Genomic DNA, 19617 nt, shown 5'->3' on the forward strand with positions numbered 1-19617 from the left:
TTAGAGGTGCCCAGGGGGTGGTATGTAATTGTCCCAGGTCACTGGGTGGGGGCTCGTGCCGGTTTTGCATTGCGTTATTGAAACGGAACCCCTAGATACAGAACCCGGCCCTTGTTGCTGCCAACTTAGATGGGCAGAAGGGTTACACGTTACGTTGCTGTTCCATGGTTCCTTTCTCCTCAGCTGAAGAAGAAACTGAGCCCTGAAGCAAGGCACCAGACTGGCATGTCCGTGCTGCTGACCCAGTATTCACCAGATGGGTGAGAAGGAACAGTGAGGCTGGTGGGCTCCTTCTTCTAAAAAGAAAACAAATCACAGCATGTTTTTACATCCGGCTTTTGACTCCCCGGCCAACGAGTGTGATCATCCCAGGTAGAAAAGTCAGCCTGTAATGCCCGGCTCCTGCTGGCTGCTCCGATGCAGACTCCACTTCCCCTCTCCTCCCCGTAAGGCAGGGGAACTGCCAGCCACTGCCTGGTACTGTCTGCACCCAGCAGCAACACTCCTCTACCTCCCACTGCCCTCTCCTCTGCTGAGGCCCCCCGTGCCCTGCCCTGGCACCCTCTCTGCTATGGGGTCAGACACACAGGGAGAGCAGGGCAGGTCTGTGCCCTCAGCCCCAGGGCTCTCGCACAGAGCTCTGCCCTCAGGCCCAGCCCTGAACATCACGGCGTCAGAGGAGCTTCTCCCACTATCATGGCAGCTCCTCCTGTTGGTGCCCAAAGCCCGGGACCCGCACTCAGCCCCTGAAAGCAGGGCCGGCTCCAGGCACCAGCCGACCAAGCACGTGCTTGGGGCGGAACCTGGTAAGGGGCGGCCAATCTTGGGGTGGTGGGGATTTTTGGGGGGGGGGGAGTTTGGTCGCTGGGGGTGGGGTGGGTTGTTTTTGTTTCGTCGGCTGGGCGTGTAGGGGGCAGTGGGGGGTGGGATTCGGCAGCAGAGCTCCGGGCGGGGGGGGTGGCGGCACGGCGGGGCGCTCCGCGGGGGCGGGAGCGCTCTTTGGCAGCATGGCTCGGCGGTGTGGTGTTTGGCAGCGCGGCGCTCGGTGGGAGATATGTGTGTCGGTGGGAGGGTTCAGCAGCATGGCGCGGCGCTCCGCGGGGGGGGGTGTGTTCGGTGGCGCTCAGTGGGGGGGGTTCGACGGCACGGCATTTGACGGCGCTCCGCGGGGGGGGGTGTTCGGCTCCGCGGCGCTCCGCGGCACTCCGCGGAGGGGGGGTGGCGTCGCGGTGCTGAGGGCGTGTGTTATGGTGGCGCTATGGAGGGCGGCACTCTTTTTTTTCGCTTGGGGCAGCAAAAAAATTAGAGCCAGCCCTGCCTGAGAGTTGGGAACGTTGCAGCACAGCCCAGCCCCGGCTGCTGGGAGAGGAAGGCCACCCCACCTCCCTGGCCGGGAGAGCTGCCATGATCCCCCCATCCGCCAGCCCCAGTTGTTCCCCTATGAATTTAAAGATGCGTTAGGCTCCTTGATTTCCTCGGCAGGAACAATGTTCTCATGAGTGTGTGCGCGCGTTCCCCTCCCTGACAAGCATGCAAAGCTGATCCGTCCTTGGCCGAGTTCTCAGAACAATAATGTTCTTCTCTCTCTATTGAGCCCTGATGTATTAGAAGGTAAAACTCCTGTGAAAGGTGCGCTAGTAATGTTCAAAGCCGGCCGGCAATGCAGGTACTGCCACCAGGCTGCACGGTGATTCATCTCAGAGACATCTCATTAATTTAGCAAATACTGCCAGAAAGGAAGAGAGCGCCGGCCACCCAAACTGTTCACACAAATAAAATCCATATCAGACGCCGCTCACCTTTCCGAGGCGGCTTTGCCTTCCCCTCCCCTCTCCTCTGAAATGTGCGTGGATATAGGTGAGTAAGCAAAGGTACACTCACACACAAACACACCGTGACACATCTATAATCATACAGTGCATCACTCTGTTCCTAGGATCTCAACAAAGTTCACCTCCGCTCATTAAAGGTGACATTCTAAACAATTGGGTTTGAGCCCTTATTTTTTTCTTCTTTATGGTGGATAAAGAAAGCATGAAAAGGCTTTTTTTTTAATTGTTTCTTTCTTGTTTTTCACTTTAGACATACCCAGTCTTAGCTTCCCTGTTTCTGCTGGTGGGCTCCAGAGGGAGTTTTCTAATCCCTCAAACCAAAGGAGCATGACCACTGAATATTTAGCAAAGAGAGCTTTTCTCCCTACTGTGTGTTCGGCATTTGAGTGAAATGGGTGCCAACCAGAACAACCGACCTCCTCCCCATGCACCTGTTTCAAGCAGCCTGACCAAAACCCCCTTCCTTCCTCCCTTGATCACTCAGGTTTCATATCCTTGGTACTTGTGAGAAAGCTGTGCAAATCTGTGATCACACTGAGTGTACTGTGCACGTCTTGGACTGTAAGTTCTCTGGGGCACAGACTGTGGGTGATAGTTTTGCTTCTCTGGCACAGTAGGACGCTATAACAAGAGACAGGTTTCAGTGTGGTAGCCATGTTAGTCTCTATCAGCAAAAACAACGAGGAGTCCTTGTGGCACCTTAGAGATTAACAAATATATTTGGGCATAAGCTTTCGTGGGCTAGAACCCACTTCATCAGATGACTTCATTAGACTGACCTCCCACTTGGTAAGACAACTCCCATCTTTTCATGTGCTGTGCATATACCTGTTAGTCTCTAAGGTGCCGCTAAGGACCATCCCAAACCGCCCCACCATCCGCTCCAATGCAAGGCATTTCTTTACAGCGCCTTCTCTGATATACACACACAGCAACGTGTGTGTGTGTATTATTAAAAAGCCCTCTTATGTGATGGGTGTTAGTCATGTAGCGTAATGCACCACTGGAAGGTGCTGTGATACTGTGGTGGTGAACGTGGTATAATGACCTGCACAGAACAGAATAGCACGGGAGTGACACTTGAGGTATGTCTGTACAGCCCCAGCAAAAGTAGGGCCCAACTGATAATGGTCTTTCAGCACTACCACGAGAGAAACATTAAATAATAATAAACCGACCTCGTCAACCCAGTAGTTCTGTCGTCACCCATACAGCCAGCCACGAAAAAAGAAGGGTGGACAAGATCTGCATTTCTAATGTAAAAGCAAATCAAACCCCACAGGGCTTTAACAGCAACTACCCTTTATTCATCAGAAAGAAGCCAAAAGGAACGTGCCCTGTATTTGGTTCCGAGCACAGGTCCCCGTTTGAAGGATGTGCTTACCTCAGGATAGCCGTATAGGTTTGGTTGAGGGCACAGGCCTGGGCGTCAGGACACCTGGTTTCTATTCCTGACCTGCTCTTTAGCTTTGGTCACTTCATTTCTCCGTGCCTCTGTTTCCCCACCCACTTTTTGTCTGTGTAGACTGTAGGCTCTCTGGGGTAGGGCCAATCTCTCATCATGTGTTTGGACAGCGCCTAGCACCAGGGGGCCCTGGTCTCGTTTGTGGCCCCTAAGCCCTACCGAAATGCATTACCTAGGGAGGTGGTGGAGTCTCCTTCCTTGGAGGTTTTTAAGTCCCGGCTTGACAAAGCCCTGGCTGGGATGATTTAGGTGGGAATTGGTCCTGCTTTGAGCAGGGGGTTGGACTAGATGACCTCCTGAGGTCCCTTCCAACCCTGAGATTCTATGATTCTATGACTGTCCTCTGCGCACAAACCCTAGCCTCTGCCCTGCCCCCCACATCTCCCTGAGCCTCCCTCCTGCCTCCCTTAGCCTCCTTCCTGTCCCCATCCCCCTGTACCCCCCTCAGCCTCCCTCGGCTCCCCACACCCCGGCCCCCTTAACCTTCCCCCACATTCTTCTGCCCCCTGCCCCCACATGCCCTGCACCTCCCTCAGCCGCTCTTATATCCCACATGATCACCTCCAACCCCCTCAGACTCCCCTCTGCCCCATCCCCATGCCCCCCTCAGCCTTCCCCCTGCCCCCCACACTCCCTGGCCCCCTCAGCCTTCTCCCTGCCCCCCACACCCACTACCCCTGTCAGCGTTCCCCCTGCACACTCTGTCTCCCTCATGCCCATATCCCTCTGTCCCCCTCAGCCTGCCCCTATCCCTGCCCCCACACCCCCCTGCAACCCGCTCAGCCTTCCCCCCACATCCCCTCACAGTCCCCATGCGCTGTCCAGGCCCTGAACCATGGCCTCAGCCAGTCTGCCTGTGGGCTCGGCTTCAGCCTCCTGGAGCCCAGCAGGAGGTGGCAGCCAGCGTCAGGAGGGCAGCCTGCCTGCCACATGCAGACAGAGCGTGGGGACGGGGCGGCCCTCGCGCAGGCCTCAGCCCCGCTGGCAGCAGTGGGAGATGGCGCCATTTTGATGAAGGGACAATTGGCGCCTTTGGCCACGTTTCCATGGGACAGGTGAGAAGCCCCCACAATCCCGAGTCACAATCAGAGCGCTGCTGCCCCTGTTGTGCATGGGGTCGGCCCAGCACGCCCAACTGATGGGGGTGATCCTGTCACGGAGTGTGGGGGGACTCAGGGTCCTGCACCCCCGGCTTCCTGCGATTCACCATGACTCTCAGCCAGCCAGTAAAGCAGAAGGTTTATTTAGACGACAGGAACACAGTTCAAGACAGGTCCCGCAGGCACAGAAAACAGGACCCCCCTCAGTTAGGTCCATCTTGGGGTCCTCGGGCACCCCAGCCCCCTTGGGAGGTCAGAGCCCTGTCTGCCTCCCAGCCATTCCACCAGCCAGCTCCTGAAACTCTCCCTTCAGCGACCCCTCCCACAGCCTTTGTTCAGTTTCCGGGCAAAGGTGTCACCTGGCCTCTAACCCCTTCCTGGGTTCTCATGTTACATGCTCAGGTATTCTCCGGTCAGTCTCCCATCCCCCAATGCAGACTATCCCAGCCACACTCCCCTGTCAGCCATCAAAGACCACAGTAAGAACAGTCCCAGTTCGTCACAGATGCATAGCCAGAATCAGCCAGAATCCACTGGAAGCTGCTTTACCAGTTTGTTGGGGCAGTCAGACTTATGGGGCCGGCTGCAGCTGGCATTCGGGGTGTGCGGGCGGGGGGGAGGAGGCAGCATGAATTGTATGTGGGCGATTCATTCGTTGTTTGTGTGACAGCACAAACTCCCCCTCATCCCAAAACCTGGTCCCCAAATGAGCAGACTGGAGCACATCACACTAAGCAAACTGGTGCCACGTGCAACAAAATAAACAGGTCCCATCTCGTGTCCTTTGTTGCACATTTCGATGGCGCGTGCCAGGTGCTGGCAGGTTGCAGGGTCGAGAAGCGTGCATGCGGGTGAACTGCCTGGGTGCTCTTTTCCAGAATTATACGGACGTGGAGCTGTTCCCTCTAATGCACCAGTTCCTGCCCCCTGTATCCCAGCCAGAGAGCTGGGACACAGAGAGCAGCTGCCTTGACAGTCGCTGAATGAATCCAGTTTGATCCTCTTCCCTGTGGGACAGATGCAGCAGCAGCGCAGTCTCGCTCCAGCCCATCCCACTCAGGGATCTCCTCACCCGGCCGTGACCTGTCGGGACAATGGCGGGAGCGGGGGTTCAGTCTCTGTAACCCCACGTGCTAAGCAGGGGTTAGTGATACCAAATGGAACTGAAAGTCCGAGGGGGGTGGGGAGAGGGGTTCCCACCGGGTGTGTGGGTTTGGTGAAAGGCGCCTACAAAACGTTGGGTCTGCCCAGTGCTTAAAGACAGAGCTGACTGGACTCAGCTGGAAGTCCTGGTTTCTTCTCAGTGATCCCTAGAACTGAAAACACTGTGAAGCGGGTTTGCCTGGGCACATTAGAGCCGGTGCTGTGGTGAAAGACAGTACAGTGGGGAGCAGCAGGGAGGTTCCCCCTAGCCAGGGAAGTCACTAAGAGCTGGACTCACTCCGGGCTGGAGGCCCCTCACAGCATGGCATCGCAGCTCCAGGCAGAGACAGCAGCATGGAGCAGCAGTGGTGCAGAGCAGAGGCAGAGGCATCCCTGGCCCACCCCTTCTCTCCGTGGGGCAGGAGGCGAACCCCCCCCCCAATCCCCTCTGAACTCTCAAACTCTGCTGAGCTGGGCCCGTATACTGGGTAAGGGGACAGCAGAGGGAATATGGGAGGGGTGTGCCAAAGGGACATTCGTCCAATGGACTCTCTCACCCCAAGATGGGAAACTGAGGCAAGGGGCTGCTGCCCAATAGATTGTAGGGCGGGCGTTTCACTCACAGTTCACATACTGCTGAGTCACTCTTGTGGTGGTTTCCCCAGTTCATGCTGCGTTTCTTTCTCCTCTAAATAAAAGTTCTCGTGTGTTAGACTCAGACTCAGTGCTCGCGACGGGGGAACAGCTGCCTGTTAGGGGCGTGCTGGTCAGTTTCCCAGATTTCTGGGAGGGGCGCTCCAGCTGTTTCTGCTTTGCAATGCTAAGAGGAACCCCGAGATCCTGATTCTCGTCCTTGTCACTGCCAATACCACCTGGCACAAGCGTTATACCCCCACCGCGTTCTGCACAACCCCTGTTTCTGCCATCTCCTCTGGCTTGATCCTCTCCATTTAGTGCGTCCTTCGTCTGGAAGGCCGTTGATACGGTAATGCCGCAGAGTCCCACTGAGAAATTAAATCCCTGGCTCACACCTGCCCGGCTTCAGAAACGTTGGCATTCTCGGGGAGGAGGGAGGGAGCCCAAGAAATCTGGTATCTGCGGTAAATAAAGGCTGGGCAGACGTTCCGGAGGGGGCTCCCTCCCTGCCCACAGGCCAGGCTTGAGGCCAGCGGTTGAAAAAGCAAGATAAGCTGGGTGTGGAGTGGCGCTTTCCCCATAAAGGCATGGAGCCCCGTGGGACGCTTCAGGGTGCTAACTCGCCCGCTCACCTGCAGCCTCGGGATGGGTGAGTTTTATTGAAATGCCCAGTATTTCACACAGCCTGGAGATGTAGGGCCAGAGCCTGGTGGTGGGCACCAGAGCCCCAGGCGGTGTGGGCACGTGGGGGAGGTGCAGTGGCAGGCATGCTATGTGGCCCCTGTGGGACACCATGTGCCCTGAGTGCCCGGGCACAGGAAGGAACGTGCCCAGACAGACGCAGTAACTACCGCATAGAGAGGGGCAGCCTGCACTCCTCTCAGTGCCACCCCTCAGCCCGGGCAGGTGCACAAGGGAGAGGGGAGACCTGGTGCATCCTCTGCTTTCCCGACCCTGCCTGGCCGAGGCACAAGGGATGGGGGCGCAGTGAGGTACATGCTGCTTTTCCTTTGAAACGGAGCAGCATTTCCCCCAGCAAGTGCATGCTGCAGCATGAGCCTGGCTAGCTAGGAGTCTGGCAGTGCCTCCTGGTGGGTAAAGAGTGCCCCCGGGGCCATGGGGTACCAGGATCCTGGCGGAGATCCCCTGCCCAGTGCTCTGCTGGACCCTAGGCAGGAATCCTCCCGCCCTGCCCCAGGTACCTTTGGGCATTGGGGCCAAAGTACTTTAGAACACAAAGGAACTAGCATAAGCCATGTTTTAAAAATGGGGAAACTGAGGTATGGTGCAGTGTAATGAGTTTTCCAAGGTCACAGGTCGAACTCAGGCCCTCTGTGTCTTAGACTACTACAGTGTGTGAACGGCTGCTAGCTGGCAGCGTCCCCGCTCCTCTGGGGCGTCAGGAGAAGTGGAGGCGTGTTTTCAAGGATGAGTGACTCCAGATTGGTATTTCACTTCAGTTCCAAACATTGTAGTTCTGGCTTGTCAGACTCACTGAAATCCTTCTCCTTTAACGCTTTAACCCTTTGCCTGCCATGGGGTTATGCCTCTCTCCTCCCTCTCACAAGGATACCTGAGATTGCTGGCAGCGTGTCACAGTTACTAGGGCTGTGACATTGTCTGAAGAATTTGGGGTCCAGGCAGCTCCAAAAAGAAGGTGTTTCCAATGAAATCTGTCTGTGGATGATGTCTGGGCAAAGTGTTTCCATTGCAGCAGTGTGTTTCGGTGTGTCGTTTACACGGTGTTCTCTCTCTCTCTCTCTAATTCATTTGCACGTTTGTATCACGGTCACTTGTGGGGTTAGTTGTGGACTTTCTAACTTTGCAGCACCACATGAATACAATGATGGCTGACAGAAAGCACGGTGCCGGACTCCAGTGCGGCTTTAGCCGGTTCTGGTTTGACACACACACACAACCTATTTACCACTGGGGGCTGCATATGCCGTGCTCTGCGTTCTGTGGGCTGTAGCTACACAAGATGTAATACCAGGGCCGGGATAGATATACCTGGGGGGCGGGGGTGAATGAGCCGGTTTCTGGCCAAGAGTCTGGATTGCTCTGGGCTGCTGATCCCGGCAAGGTCATTGTGAATCCCTGCGCTGAGTGCTGAAGGTGGCCTGGGAAAAGCATGTGTGGGGAGGGGGAGGGGTGTCTATGTTAATCCCGGCTGAAATAAATGGCCATGCCCTTGCTAGGGCAGCGCTTACAGTGCACCCCTCAGCGACCCGGCTCCATTTTGAACTCTTTTTGGCCAGGACTGTGGCCCCTGGCGACTCTGCCCACTTTAAGCCTGGCCTGAGCTGGGCCCACAGAACAGCTGCAGTGTCAGCAGCGTGTCCCCCCCTGGGCTACTGGGCTGCAGTGCAGGGGGCAGCATGCCTGGCGTGGGGCACACAGCAGCTCTGTGCCCTGGGCCCCTCTCACCTGGCGCTCATCTGAGGGGGGCAGAGCCCTGCCGGAGGCTGCCCAGCTGCTGTCTCTGTGTGGGTGAGCGGGCACTGCCCTCCAGCTGGTGGTAGTGACTGTGGACGGGGGAGCTGGGACAGAGGGGGTTGCTCCGAGCAGCACTCCCCTTGCAGCGGTGCAGCGCGGGGAGAGAGGAGGCAGCTCCTTCCCCACCACAGGGAGCGCTCCAGCCGGCTCTGACCAGCCCGGGACCCGGGAGCCAGGCCATCGGAGCTGCAATCTTTTAATGGTTTTTACCATGCAGCTGGGTCCCAGCTGTGTGCTAATCGGGCCGGCTGCAGAGACGGAGACAGTGTCCGGGCCGGGGGAGAGGTGAATGGTGGGCTTCACCCCGTCTCCAGAGACTTGGGCCGACCCCCCCCCCCATGCTGAGCCCCTTTGAACATCCAGCCATGTCCTGCGGTGCCTACCTGGGAGCTGAGCTCTTCTGAAAATCTGGCCCAGTAGTTGAGCCCTCTGAAAACTCTGGCCTTAGCGTCTAAGGGTAACATTTTCAAGAGTGGCTAAGTCACTTAAGTGCCTAAATCCCAGTGACCTCTAGTGGGATTTAGGCACTTGTGAAACTCTCTCCTGGTCTCATGTCCAGCGGTTTCTGTCCCCTGCAGGGTTCCAGTCCAGCTCTCTCCTGCTTCTGTCTGCGCTGTCCATGATGGCGCTCCTTTGCGTAGCCCCCGTGCAGGGCAACGGGGCCCTGGCCCACAAGAAGGTCGAGAGGGGTGAGTAGAGAACCCGTCGGAGAGCTTCTATCATCTGCCATATCCGAGATCAGGGCATCGTGGGCCTGATTCTGCTCCTCTCCCCCATGCCGGGGTCACCCCTAGATCCACTTATCCACTGAATGCACCTTCCAGCCCCCCCGCCAGCGCTGGGCCCAAAGAAACGCTGAGTTCTCCAAAGGGCTCGCAAGGCCGGCCTGCGCTAGTGAGCCCACTACTCCCATTCGCAGGCCTCCAGCACCTGGGAATGGGCCAGCCGGGGTGGGGGAGGTGCTGCTCGACTGGCTGTTTGCTTTACACAGCTTCGTTATCCCTTTTTCCGGTAACGGCTGCCAAGCCCCCGGCAGTGACTGAAGAGCGCTGGTGCCCACCACAGGGCAGCGTGTGGGAACCAGGCACCCCCCCCCCCAAATTGGCTGGGAGTTCTACCCTTCCATCTCACCAACTACTATACTAGGGCTAGCCCCGGCTAACAGCTGGGGATCTCTCGCTCATGCCTAGAAGCCTTGCGCCCAGAGTCCAGGCAGCAGGGAGAGCCAGTTCCTCCTTGTCAGGTGTTTTCATTCCCTTCTCCCCACACCTCCAGCGGCTCTGGGAGCTGCTCAGGGGCTTGCCCAGGCAGGCCAGGGGCCGAGCCAGCTCCAGAGGCGGCCCTGAGCCCCTGCCCCCGCAGTGCTCAGCAGCTCCTCCCCCTTGGCTCAGCTATGGGGGTGGGGCACACAGGGGGATTGTCTGGGGGGTAGGGGAGCTGGGGAGCTCAGGCTCGAGGGAGGACCCTGGGGAGGGGAGGGGCAGTATAACCACAGTGCTCTCATTCTACCAGGATAGTTCGGGACAATTTCCGCCCCAAAGACAAGCCCCTCGATAGGATGTCTGGAATTTTCAAAGGCGCCACAGGGAGTTGGGTGCCCAAATCCCACTGAATTCCAATCACAGTCGGGTGTCAAACTCCCTTAGGCTCTTTGAAAACTCCCATTTAAGTTGTCACTGATGGGTTTCATAATTAACATTCGCTGAGATGGATCTGGCAGCATCTCCCCCACCCTCCCCAGTACGGACTCAGGAAGGATACAGAGCCTTGGTTTACACTTGATGCATCTCTTCAAGGTTTCTTCAAAACCAGCAGAGCAAGAAACTATTCTTATTTTATTTTATTGGTAAAATGAAAGTGTAAGATCTGGAGCCGGATTCTGTGGCTGTAGTATTGTGAAATACACAGGACCTGCCTCTAAAAACCCAGCCTCCAGTTACCCCAGGCTGATTTGATCGAGCTAGCTAGCGCTCTCTCCCCCTCTCCCCCCCGCTCCCTTAACCTGATGTTCGTGGCATTTCAGGGTTCCGCAAAGACTGCAGCAACATTCCCAGGGACAGCCCAAGCGGGGTCCATGTCATCCAGCCGGCAGGCTCTCCCCCTCGAGTGGTGTGGTGTGACATGGACACCGAAGGCAAAGGCTGGACCGTTGTGCAGAGAAATTCTTACAACACAGAGATCACCTGGAAGGAGTCCTGGAGCACCTACAAGTACGGCTTTGGGAACGTGCAGCAGGATTACTGGCTGGGCAACGAGTACCTGTCCCTGCTCACGCGGCAGAACATCTACAAGGTCCGCTTTGTGGTGGAGGACAAATCCAACAACACCCGCTACGCAGAGTACGACATCTTCAGTGTCGAGGATGAGCCCAGCGGGTACCCGCTGAGGCTGGGCAGGTACTCTGGGGACGGCGAGGACTATCTCACCACCTACCACTCCGGCCTGGGGGGCATACACGACAACATGAAGTTCAGCACGACTGACAAGGATCAGGACCAGGCCAGTGGGAATTGCGCAAGGAGCTATGGAGGCTGGTGGTACGACAAGTGTCAGAACGTCCTGCTCAATGGGAAAGGCTACATCTACTGGGCAGGGTTCTGTAAGAGTGGGGAGTGCAAGTCTTCCCTCATCCTGGTTAAGCTAACGGACGTGTGCTGGGTCCGGCAGGAGGAGCCCATCCTCCTTGGGAGCCGGCGCCGCTGAGAAGGGGAGACAATATTAGATCAGACACAACGCGCCATCCCCCACCTAATCAGTGCAGTCCCTGCAATGCCTCCACTCTGCTCACCCGCTTCCCTGTTGGCTTCTGGACGGTAAATCCCCTGGAATAAATGCTGAGAGCCGACCCCGCCGGTGCTTTCAAATGACATGAAGAGTGTGATTGGTGTGTATAACTGGACCCCCACTTCCACTCTGCCTCGCTGGAAGCCATGTCACTCACTACGACTTTCGACCCACATTAACCTCTGCTTCTCCCAGCCCTGCCACTGCCCCTTGGCATTAGTGATCAATGAATCATGACACTGGATTTCTAGCAACTGTCATTGAGCATTTAAATGGGGGATGACTCAAAGCCAGGACTTTACATCTGAATCCTGCATGTATTAGCAGTGGTGAGTTTGGGTTCAAAAACCTGGCCTCTGTGTTTTTAATAAATATGGTTATTACATGAGAAAACATTGCAACAGTAATTAGTTGCTGATAAACCACTGAGATTAGATAGACATGCAACGAAACCACACAATAAAGATATTGGTGTCCCTCTTCAACCCAAGGGGCTAGTCAAAGTTTGGGGCCCTGGGGATGTTCCAGTGGGGAGCAGAAATTGGCAATGGAGTCTGGTAATTTTTTGATGTCTTGTTTATTGACAAGGAACATACAGAGTCCTGCTTCTCCAAACACAGCAGGAACCAACAGCAGGGATTAGCCTCCCTGCTCTCAGCTCCAAGCCTCTTTAGCCAGCACCTGGCCCAAAAGCTCTCTATGCTCCTCCCACGATCACACCATGCCGACAGGCTCTGCTCGGCTTTCCTGCTCTGCCTCCGTGTCCTGGCTGCACTGCCCGGCTTGTCTCTGTCACACACGCACCAGCTCAGAACGATACTCGGTGGCATCCTCTGCCCACCTGGGGCTAGTTTCTGGGCACACGCCATCATGGCTTGTTCTACACGAGGCCCCCTTACCTGTTGCTTCCAGCTGTCTTAAATGAAGAGTGCATCCTCACAGCTGTGTCAATGAGATTTTAACTCCACCCATCACATGGTATAATCCAGCTCCTAGCAGTGTATTTATCTGTCAGGCTGACGTCCTCTGAGCATCTCTGAGCATTTCCTGCCTGTTTGGCTTCAGTCATTTCAATCAAAGTTCATTGTGACCAGATGCTAAACACATAAATGCTAACAGCCAGGGGCAGGACCACCACCCCCGCCCGAACAGGGAAAGAACAGGCTAAAGAACAAGTCAGCTGGGCCTGATGAAGTTCACCCTCAGGCAGGGCTCCCAAATCGTGGGCTGTAGCCCAAAGATGGGCCATGACGTAGTCCTGGCTGGTCCACTGGCAGGGGTGAAGATGGGGGGGGAATGTGAAGGGGCATTGCCCCCCCCCAAACTGCATCTTTCCAGTCCCCTCCTGACCATGGCCCTTCAGTGCATCCCCAGGACACAAGGCCTTGTCTAATTGGCCTTCCTGACAGAGCCTGTATGGAGAGCGTGCGTAGGGGGGAGTTTGGGGAGCAGGATTGGAAAGAGGGGTGTTTTCAGGGGGAGGGAAGCTGGGAGCCGCTGAGGTGCAGCTGGAAGGTTTCCTCCTCCCTCCTCAGCATCTGGGGTGCAGACAGGGGGGAGGGGGTTGCTATTTTGCAGTTGGGAGTATCAGGGACCCCGCCCCCCCGTGCACTAAGCTGTCCCCTCCATCTCGGTTGCTGGTGGTGAGGTGGGGGTGTGCTGTTTTGCAGTGGGGGAGCGGGGGATCCCCCTGCCCAGGGCACTGACCTCTCCCCTTCCCACCTCCCATCTCCGTTGTCCGTGCTGGGAGCCACCCCCACCCCCACTCTGCCCATTGCAGGCTGCGCTTGGTGCCCTCCCCAGCCAGCCATCCCTCGCCAGGCTGGAGCATGACGCTGCAAGCGGGGACATCCTCAGCCTGTCCCGGGCAGTCAGCTCGCTCAGCCGTTTTGCTGACTGGGGGCTCCCTGCCAAACCCAGGGTTCCCCTGCACCATTCCCCCCAACTTGGGGTCCCACCCACACCCCAACTCCCCCCTGAACATGGCTACCCCTCCCCTTCGAAAACAACCTGAACTCTTCATACCCCACAGCCCACCCCCGCCCCTCCCCATGAGCCACCTGGCAGCAGTGCCCTCCATCGGACCAAACTGCTCTCCGTGTCGCCCTCCCACCCCCACCCCCCAGGGCCAGGCTGGCGCTCTCTGGGGCTGGACCCCGTCTGTGACTGGGGTTTCAGCACTCCTGCTTCACAGATGTATACAGAGCACTGTATAACCAGAGTTGTCATAACTATAAAGGGAAGGGTAACAGCTCTGCTGTGTACAGTACTATAAAATCCCTCCTGGCCAGAGACTCCAAAATCCTTTTCCCTGTAAAGGCTTAAGAAGCTCGGATAACCTGGCTGACACCTGACCCAAAGGACCAAAAAGGGGACAAGATACTTTCAAATCTTGGTGGGGGAAGGCTTTTGTTTGTGCTCTTTGTTTGGGAAGTCATTCGCTCTTGGGACTGAGAGGGACCAGACATCAATCCAGGTTCTCCACGTCTTTCTGAACAAGTCTCTCAGATTTCAAACTTGTAAGTAAACAGCCAGGCAAGGCGTGTTAGTTTTTACTTTGTTTTCTCAACATGTAAATGTACCTTTTACTAGAGTGTTTACCTGTGTTTGCTGTACTTTGAATCCGATTTCTAACGCAGCGTTTTGCTCTGGCCTATTGCTCTTTAAGTTTGATTACCCTGTAAAGTTATTTTCCATCCTGATTTTACAGAGATGTTTTTTTACCTTTTTTCTTAATTAAAAGCCTTCTTTTTAAGAACCTGATTGATTTCTCCTTGTTTTTAGATCCAAGGGGGTTGATCTGTATTCACCAGGGAATTGGTGAAAGGTTTCTCAAGGCTTCCCAGGGAAGGGAATCCACTTGGGAATGGTGGCAGTGGACCAGATCTAAGCTGGTAGTTAAGCTTAGCAGTTTTCATGCAGGCCCCCACATTTGTACCCTAAAGTTCAGAGTGGGGAAGCAGCCTTGACAAGATTCTAGTGACTCTCTCACCCTGGCTCTCCCAGTATAGACTCTTGTTCACACTAGTCAAATGATGTTCAAATGCTGAGAAGGAGCAGGGAAGAGGCACAGAAATGACGTGTGGCCTGGCAAGCACACCTTCGAGCAGGCAACCCGAGGGGCTGCAGCTAGTCAGCTTGACGAAGCAGTTCCGAGGTCTGTCATTAAGGTCTATAGTCACCCAGCAGGAGGAGGTAGCTGCATTTCAGGTTTTTGCTCTAGCAGACAAAGGTGTAAGGAGAGCTGGCAAAGCTGATGTTAGAAACATTGACATTGAAATCCATGTAAGTGTAGAAGAGTGACGGAAGCAATCGTGCGGGGACGTGGGAATTCACTCTCACCTGGCCTCTGGGGAAGGAGGCAGCACGTGGCTGGCACTTCTCGCTCCTTCCGTACGAGGGGCAGGTGCTGCTACCGACTGCTCCCCCTAACCCCGCCCTGCTGCGCTCTGGGGATGCTGCCCTGCTGTGGAGCTCTCAGGTGTCTTGAACTGGAATTTGTTTGGAGAGAAACTGCTAAGGAGCCTTATCAGCCCCGAGCAGAGTACCTGGGAGCCTGCCTGGGTCGGGCGGGTCTGGTACAGCCTCCCCCAGATAAGGCTCTTCCCTGGACCTGCCACCCATTGGAATCTGGAACGATTCCCTCCGAGGTAACACCCGGGGCAGCCAGGGCAGGGCAGGGCACGGCCTGCTCCCCTGGTGCGTTAGGGCTTTCAGGAGTCAGAGGTGGCAGCGGAGCAGGTTGAACGTTAAAGCAGCGAAGGCAGTTGGGGGGCAGAGGAATTGGGTGCTTTGCCATTGCACTTGATCAGCTCAATTTGAAAATTCTTTCAAAGGAAATCCAGATGTATACATCTGACTGGGGTACATGTACACACATACACACGCACACTCACATGTGCACACACTCATGTGCACATACACGTACACACATACATACGCACATGTACACATACAGATATATAGAGACGTACACATACACGCACACACGCTGTCCCTGGAGCCCCCCAGGATGCGACTGACGGGGTGGCTGGCTATTATGGAGGCAGAAGGGGGTTGGGAGAAAATAATCAAGAAGAACTTTTGCTGAAAATGCAAACCTAAGCTGGAAATCTGTGCAGGGCTGGGCTCAGCGAAAATGATCTTTTGAGCTGCTCTTGTTAACCGTGGTCCTGTACTTCCTGGTTTGCGTCGGACCCAGGCAGGAGACTGGGCTGCTCTCAGCTGTAGAAGCCATTGGAATGAGCCAGGTCGGAATGAGCCAGGCCCTCAGAGCCTTCTGCCACCAATCGCCCCAGCAGTCACTGATCCACACCAAACCACGTCCTTCCAGTCAGGCAGTTTCATATGCACACGTCAAACCCTTGGTTTGCCACTCAGACACCACGGTGATGGGCACAGTAAGGACAGAGAGACGCTAAACAGGCAGACAGACAAGGAAATAGTGGCCCTGGCTACAGGTGTGTGTGTGGTGCAAACGGATGAACACCAGTTGCTGGCTGAAGGCACAACCTTAATACCTGCATCTCCTGTCTGTCAGCTATCGTTCGCTTGGCAGCCTGAGCTCCGATTTCTAACGCAGCGTTTTGCTCTGGCCTATTGTGGTTCTCATGTCCGGGGCGCCTTGGCCCCTGGTATCAGGAGCGGTGCTAAGGAGGCTGCTTTTCAAAGGTCCTTAAGTAGGGTTGTCAACTTTCTACTTGCACAAAACCAAACGCCCTTGACCCAACCCCTTTCATGCCCTTCCCCAAGGCCCCACTCCCACTCACTCCAGCCCAGCCCACCTCCCTCAGTCGCTCGCTCTCACACCCTCACTCACTTTCACTGGGCTGGGGCTGGGGGGTTGGAGTGCAGGGAGGGGTGAGGGCTCCGGTGGGGATGCGGGCTCTGGGATTGGGCTGGAGATTAGGGGTTTGGGGTGCCAGAGGGGGATCCGGGCTGGGGTAGAGGGTTGGGGTGCGGACTCTGGGAGGGAGTTTGGGTGTGGGAGGGGGCTCAGGGCTGGGGTAGGGTTTCTGGGTGCGAGCTCCGGCCAGGCGGCGCTTACCTCAGCCGGCTCCTGGTCAATGGCACACCGGTGCTAATGCAGGCTCCTGAACTCTGGTCTCCCTCCGCTGGCAGGCTGTGAGCAAGGCCTGCCCAGAGAACATGGATGACGAGCTCTCGATCCTGCTGACAGCACCCCCCAGCACAGACAAACTCCAGCACATCTTGGAGGTGAGCAGAATGGGGAGGGGCCGCAGGGGTTTTACCTTAGCCCTGGGGACTCCTAGAAAGAAGAGACTGGAAAATCCATGTTTCTATTGGATCCTTCCAACTATGCATTCGTGATATAAACTCACTGGGTAACCTTGGGGTAACTCACTTCCCCCTTACGGCATCAGTCTGCTCCACTATCAAATCTACACTGGGGAAGAAGGACAGAAGCCCCGACAACCACCTTCACCTCTGGGTGTCTGGTCCTGGGAGCCGAAACCAACTGGACTATCTGCCCCATCTCCTAAACTGCCCTGTCTTTCCCTCCTAGGGCCTTGTCCTTAGTGCTCAGCCTGGCCCCTTCCCAGCTTGTCCCTGACCTTTAAAGGATGCTCCAAGCCCCTCCCATGCCTGCTTCCCTTGGGGTCTCTCTCCTGGCTGAGCACAGGCTGCCCTTCTATCTCTCAGCAGGCCTGGGTCCTAGTCACAGGCTGCGTCTTGTCACGTGACCTTCACACTTATTCCCTTCACCCTAGGGAGCTGCATCTCCTGGGCCAGGTGCAGTTCAGGTCCACCCCCTTTCCTGGCCATCTCACCCTGGGACAGGTTGAAACTGGAAACCTGTGGGTAACAGTAACTGGTTGCTCCCAAAGGTGCTGAAGACACAATGGAAGAGGAAATCCTTTGGCCTGGATTGAAATTATTCCGACTGAAAGTGAATGAGAGAATATAGGTCCAGAGTTCTCTTCCTGGCAGCAGAAAATGTAGCGATTGATAGAGGTTCAGGTCAGAAAGGACCATTCTGTGCATCTAGTCGCCCCTCCTGTATAACTCAGGGCCTAGAATGTGACCAAGTGGTTCCTTCAGCCAACCATAGCATGGGACTGAGCCAGAGCACGTCTTTTGGAACAACATCCACATGCAGGAGAGCCAGCTGGCTACCAGAAAATCTCTCTTCTGCAGTGACGTGGGGTTAAGGGACACGGGGGAAAAGACATGGAGGCTGTGACTAAACTTAGAGCAGCAAGGCCAGGATAACTGGGGCTAGGACCCAGGCCTGGCTATCAGATCTGCTGTTTTCTATTCTATAGGCTTTGGGACCATGAGCGAGTCTCTGCACCGCTGGGTGCCTCGGTTTCCCCAGCTATCAAATGGAGCTAATCAAGGTTTTGTTTGTTCTCCCCATTTTCCAGGGTGGGAAACCGAGACACAGTTGGGACCTGTCTACACTACAGGTCTGTCGTGCGTTTGTAATCTGCTGACCCCCACATGTTGTTCAGAGCCTATGGACAACACAGCTCCTAAAGGTACGTTTGTTCTGTGCTTATCCCCTATGTACAAGCAGGGCTGGACAGCATTTCTCACTGTGCTGTGGGGAGCAGGTCCTGGGTACTAAGGGTCTGAAGAAGCTCTCAAGGACTAATTTTTTAAAATAATTGTTATCAATGACTTGTGAGAAAACATACAATCACTGCAGATAAGATTGGGGGGTGACAAAATACAGGCAGAGTGGTAATTCCTGATGGGGAGAGGGCAGTGATACAGAGCGATCTGGCTCATTCAGCCAGCTGGACCCATTCAAAGAAAACAAGTTTGAGCAGAGCCCAATGCAAGGTCCTATACGTAGCCACAAGGCACGCCGGCCACACCTCCAGAATGGGGACGTGGATCCAGGAAAGCAGTGACTCTGAAAAGGATTTAGGGGCCAGAGTGGAGAAGCCACTCAACATGAGCTCCCAATGTGATGCTGTGGTGAACAGGGCTAAAGCCATCATTAGATGTAGGAGCAGAGCCGTGAGTAGGATAGGGAGGTGACACAGCAGCAGTGAGACTGCTATTGGAATACTGCCTCCAGTGTTGGTGTCCTCCTTTGAAAAATATGGTCCTAGAAATTGGAGCTGGGGCAGCAAAGAGCCACCAAATGTTCTGAGGGCTGGAGAAAAATGCCTTCTAGTGAGCTATTGAAAGAGCTCAACCTGTTTAGCTTATCAAAAGAAGATTGAAAGGTGACTTCACTGAAGTGTTGAAATGCCTTAATGGAGAGAAAATATTGGGTATTAAAGGGCTCTTTAATCGAGCAGAGAAAGGCAGAACAAGACCCAATGGCTGGAAGGGGAAAAGAGACAAATTCCTATGACAAATAAGGCACAAATATTCAACAGCGAGGATGATTGAACCCAGGAAGAAGCTACCAAGGAAAGTGGTGGATTCTCCATCTCTTGATGTCATTAATAAAGACTAGATGCCTTTCCGGAATGTGTTTGCCCCAAAAGTAGCTATTGTGGTAGACAGGAGGCCTGTGATATGCAGGGCGTCAGATTAGATGCTCTAACGGTCTCTGCTGCCCATAAAGTCTACTCATTTCTGAGAAACCGAGTGTAGCATTGGGAGCAACTCGTGATGTTTTACTGTCTAGCCGTCTTGCTTCCTAGAATGAACACTCATTGAGTGGGGTGATCCACAGGGAGTAGCTCAAACCTCCAAAGTGTCTGGCCTGTGGCAGGACAGTAGCACTGCAGGGGAGGGGTGGGTGTGGCAGTGACATCACAGAGGTCTTTTACAGGACCTCAGCCTATTGGCCAAAGGTGCTGGGGAGGTGGTGACCTCACAGAGGGATGCTGACATCAGCCAGGCAGGACAGGGGCGCAGGGCCAGGGAAACCTCAGAGACCCCTGTGGCTTTGCTTCAGCACGTCTCCTTCTCGAGGTCTCTCTTTGAGGTCTGAGAGAGTATTTGGGTTCATGTATGTGACCACCAGGAGGAACCTCTTTTGAGTTTTCTCCTTTCTTTTTCCTGATTTCACTAGAAAACTGACGTCCCTGTTTAGAAGGTAAGAGCCTCCGAGAGGTTTGGAACCTGTTCACTCTGCTGCATCTGGCGCCAGCTGAATTTTAGGCATGGAAAACACTAGCTTAAGGTGGTCAAATTTTATTCCCCACATGGGATTTTGTCCCTTAGAATCTCT

General features: G+C 55.2%; 1 protein-coding gene and 1 long non-coding RNA gene across 2 annotated transcripts; both read left to right on the top strand.

The window, feature by feature from the left end:
* Positions 1-6702: 6702 nt before the first annotated feature.
* Positions 6703-14148, top strand: LOC135974403 (fibrinogen-like protein 1-like protein). The gene is made up of 3 exons (XM_065562153.1): positions 6703-6825; positions 9251-9361; positions 10696-14148. Exons 1-3 carry the CDS (start codon positions 6822-6824, stop codon positions 11373-11375), a joined length of 795 nt encoding a protein of 264 aa, XP_065418225.1. The 5' UTR covers positions 6703-6821; the 3' UTR covers positions 11376-14148.
* A 2386-nt stretch (positions 14149-16534) lies between these two features.
* Positions 16535-19584, top strand: LOC135974280 (uncharacterized). Its single transcript, XR_010591491.1, has 3 exons — positions 16535-16673; positions 17846-17959; positions 19459-19584. It is a non-coding gene; the product is annotated as an uncharacterized LOC135974280 (long non-coding RNA).
* Positions 19585-19617: the final 33 nt, after the last annotated feature.

Source organism: Chrysemys picta, chromosome 11 (assembly GCF_011386835.1).
Source record: "Chrysemys picta bellii isolate R12L10 chromosome 11, ASM1138683v2, whole genome shotgun sequence".
In the NCBI taxonomy this organism is placed as follows: Eukaryota; Metazoa; Chordata; order Testudines; family Emydidae; genus Chrysemys; species Chrysemys picta.

Coding starts and splice junctions, on each gene's coding strand:
- LOC135974403 (XM_065562153.1), top strand. Junction 9,362..10,695: donor CCACAAGAAGGTCGAGAGGG/GTGAGTAGAGAA, acceptor GTGGCATTTCAG/GGTTCCGCAAAGACTGCAGC.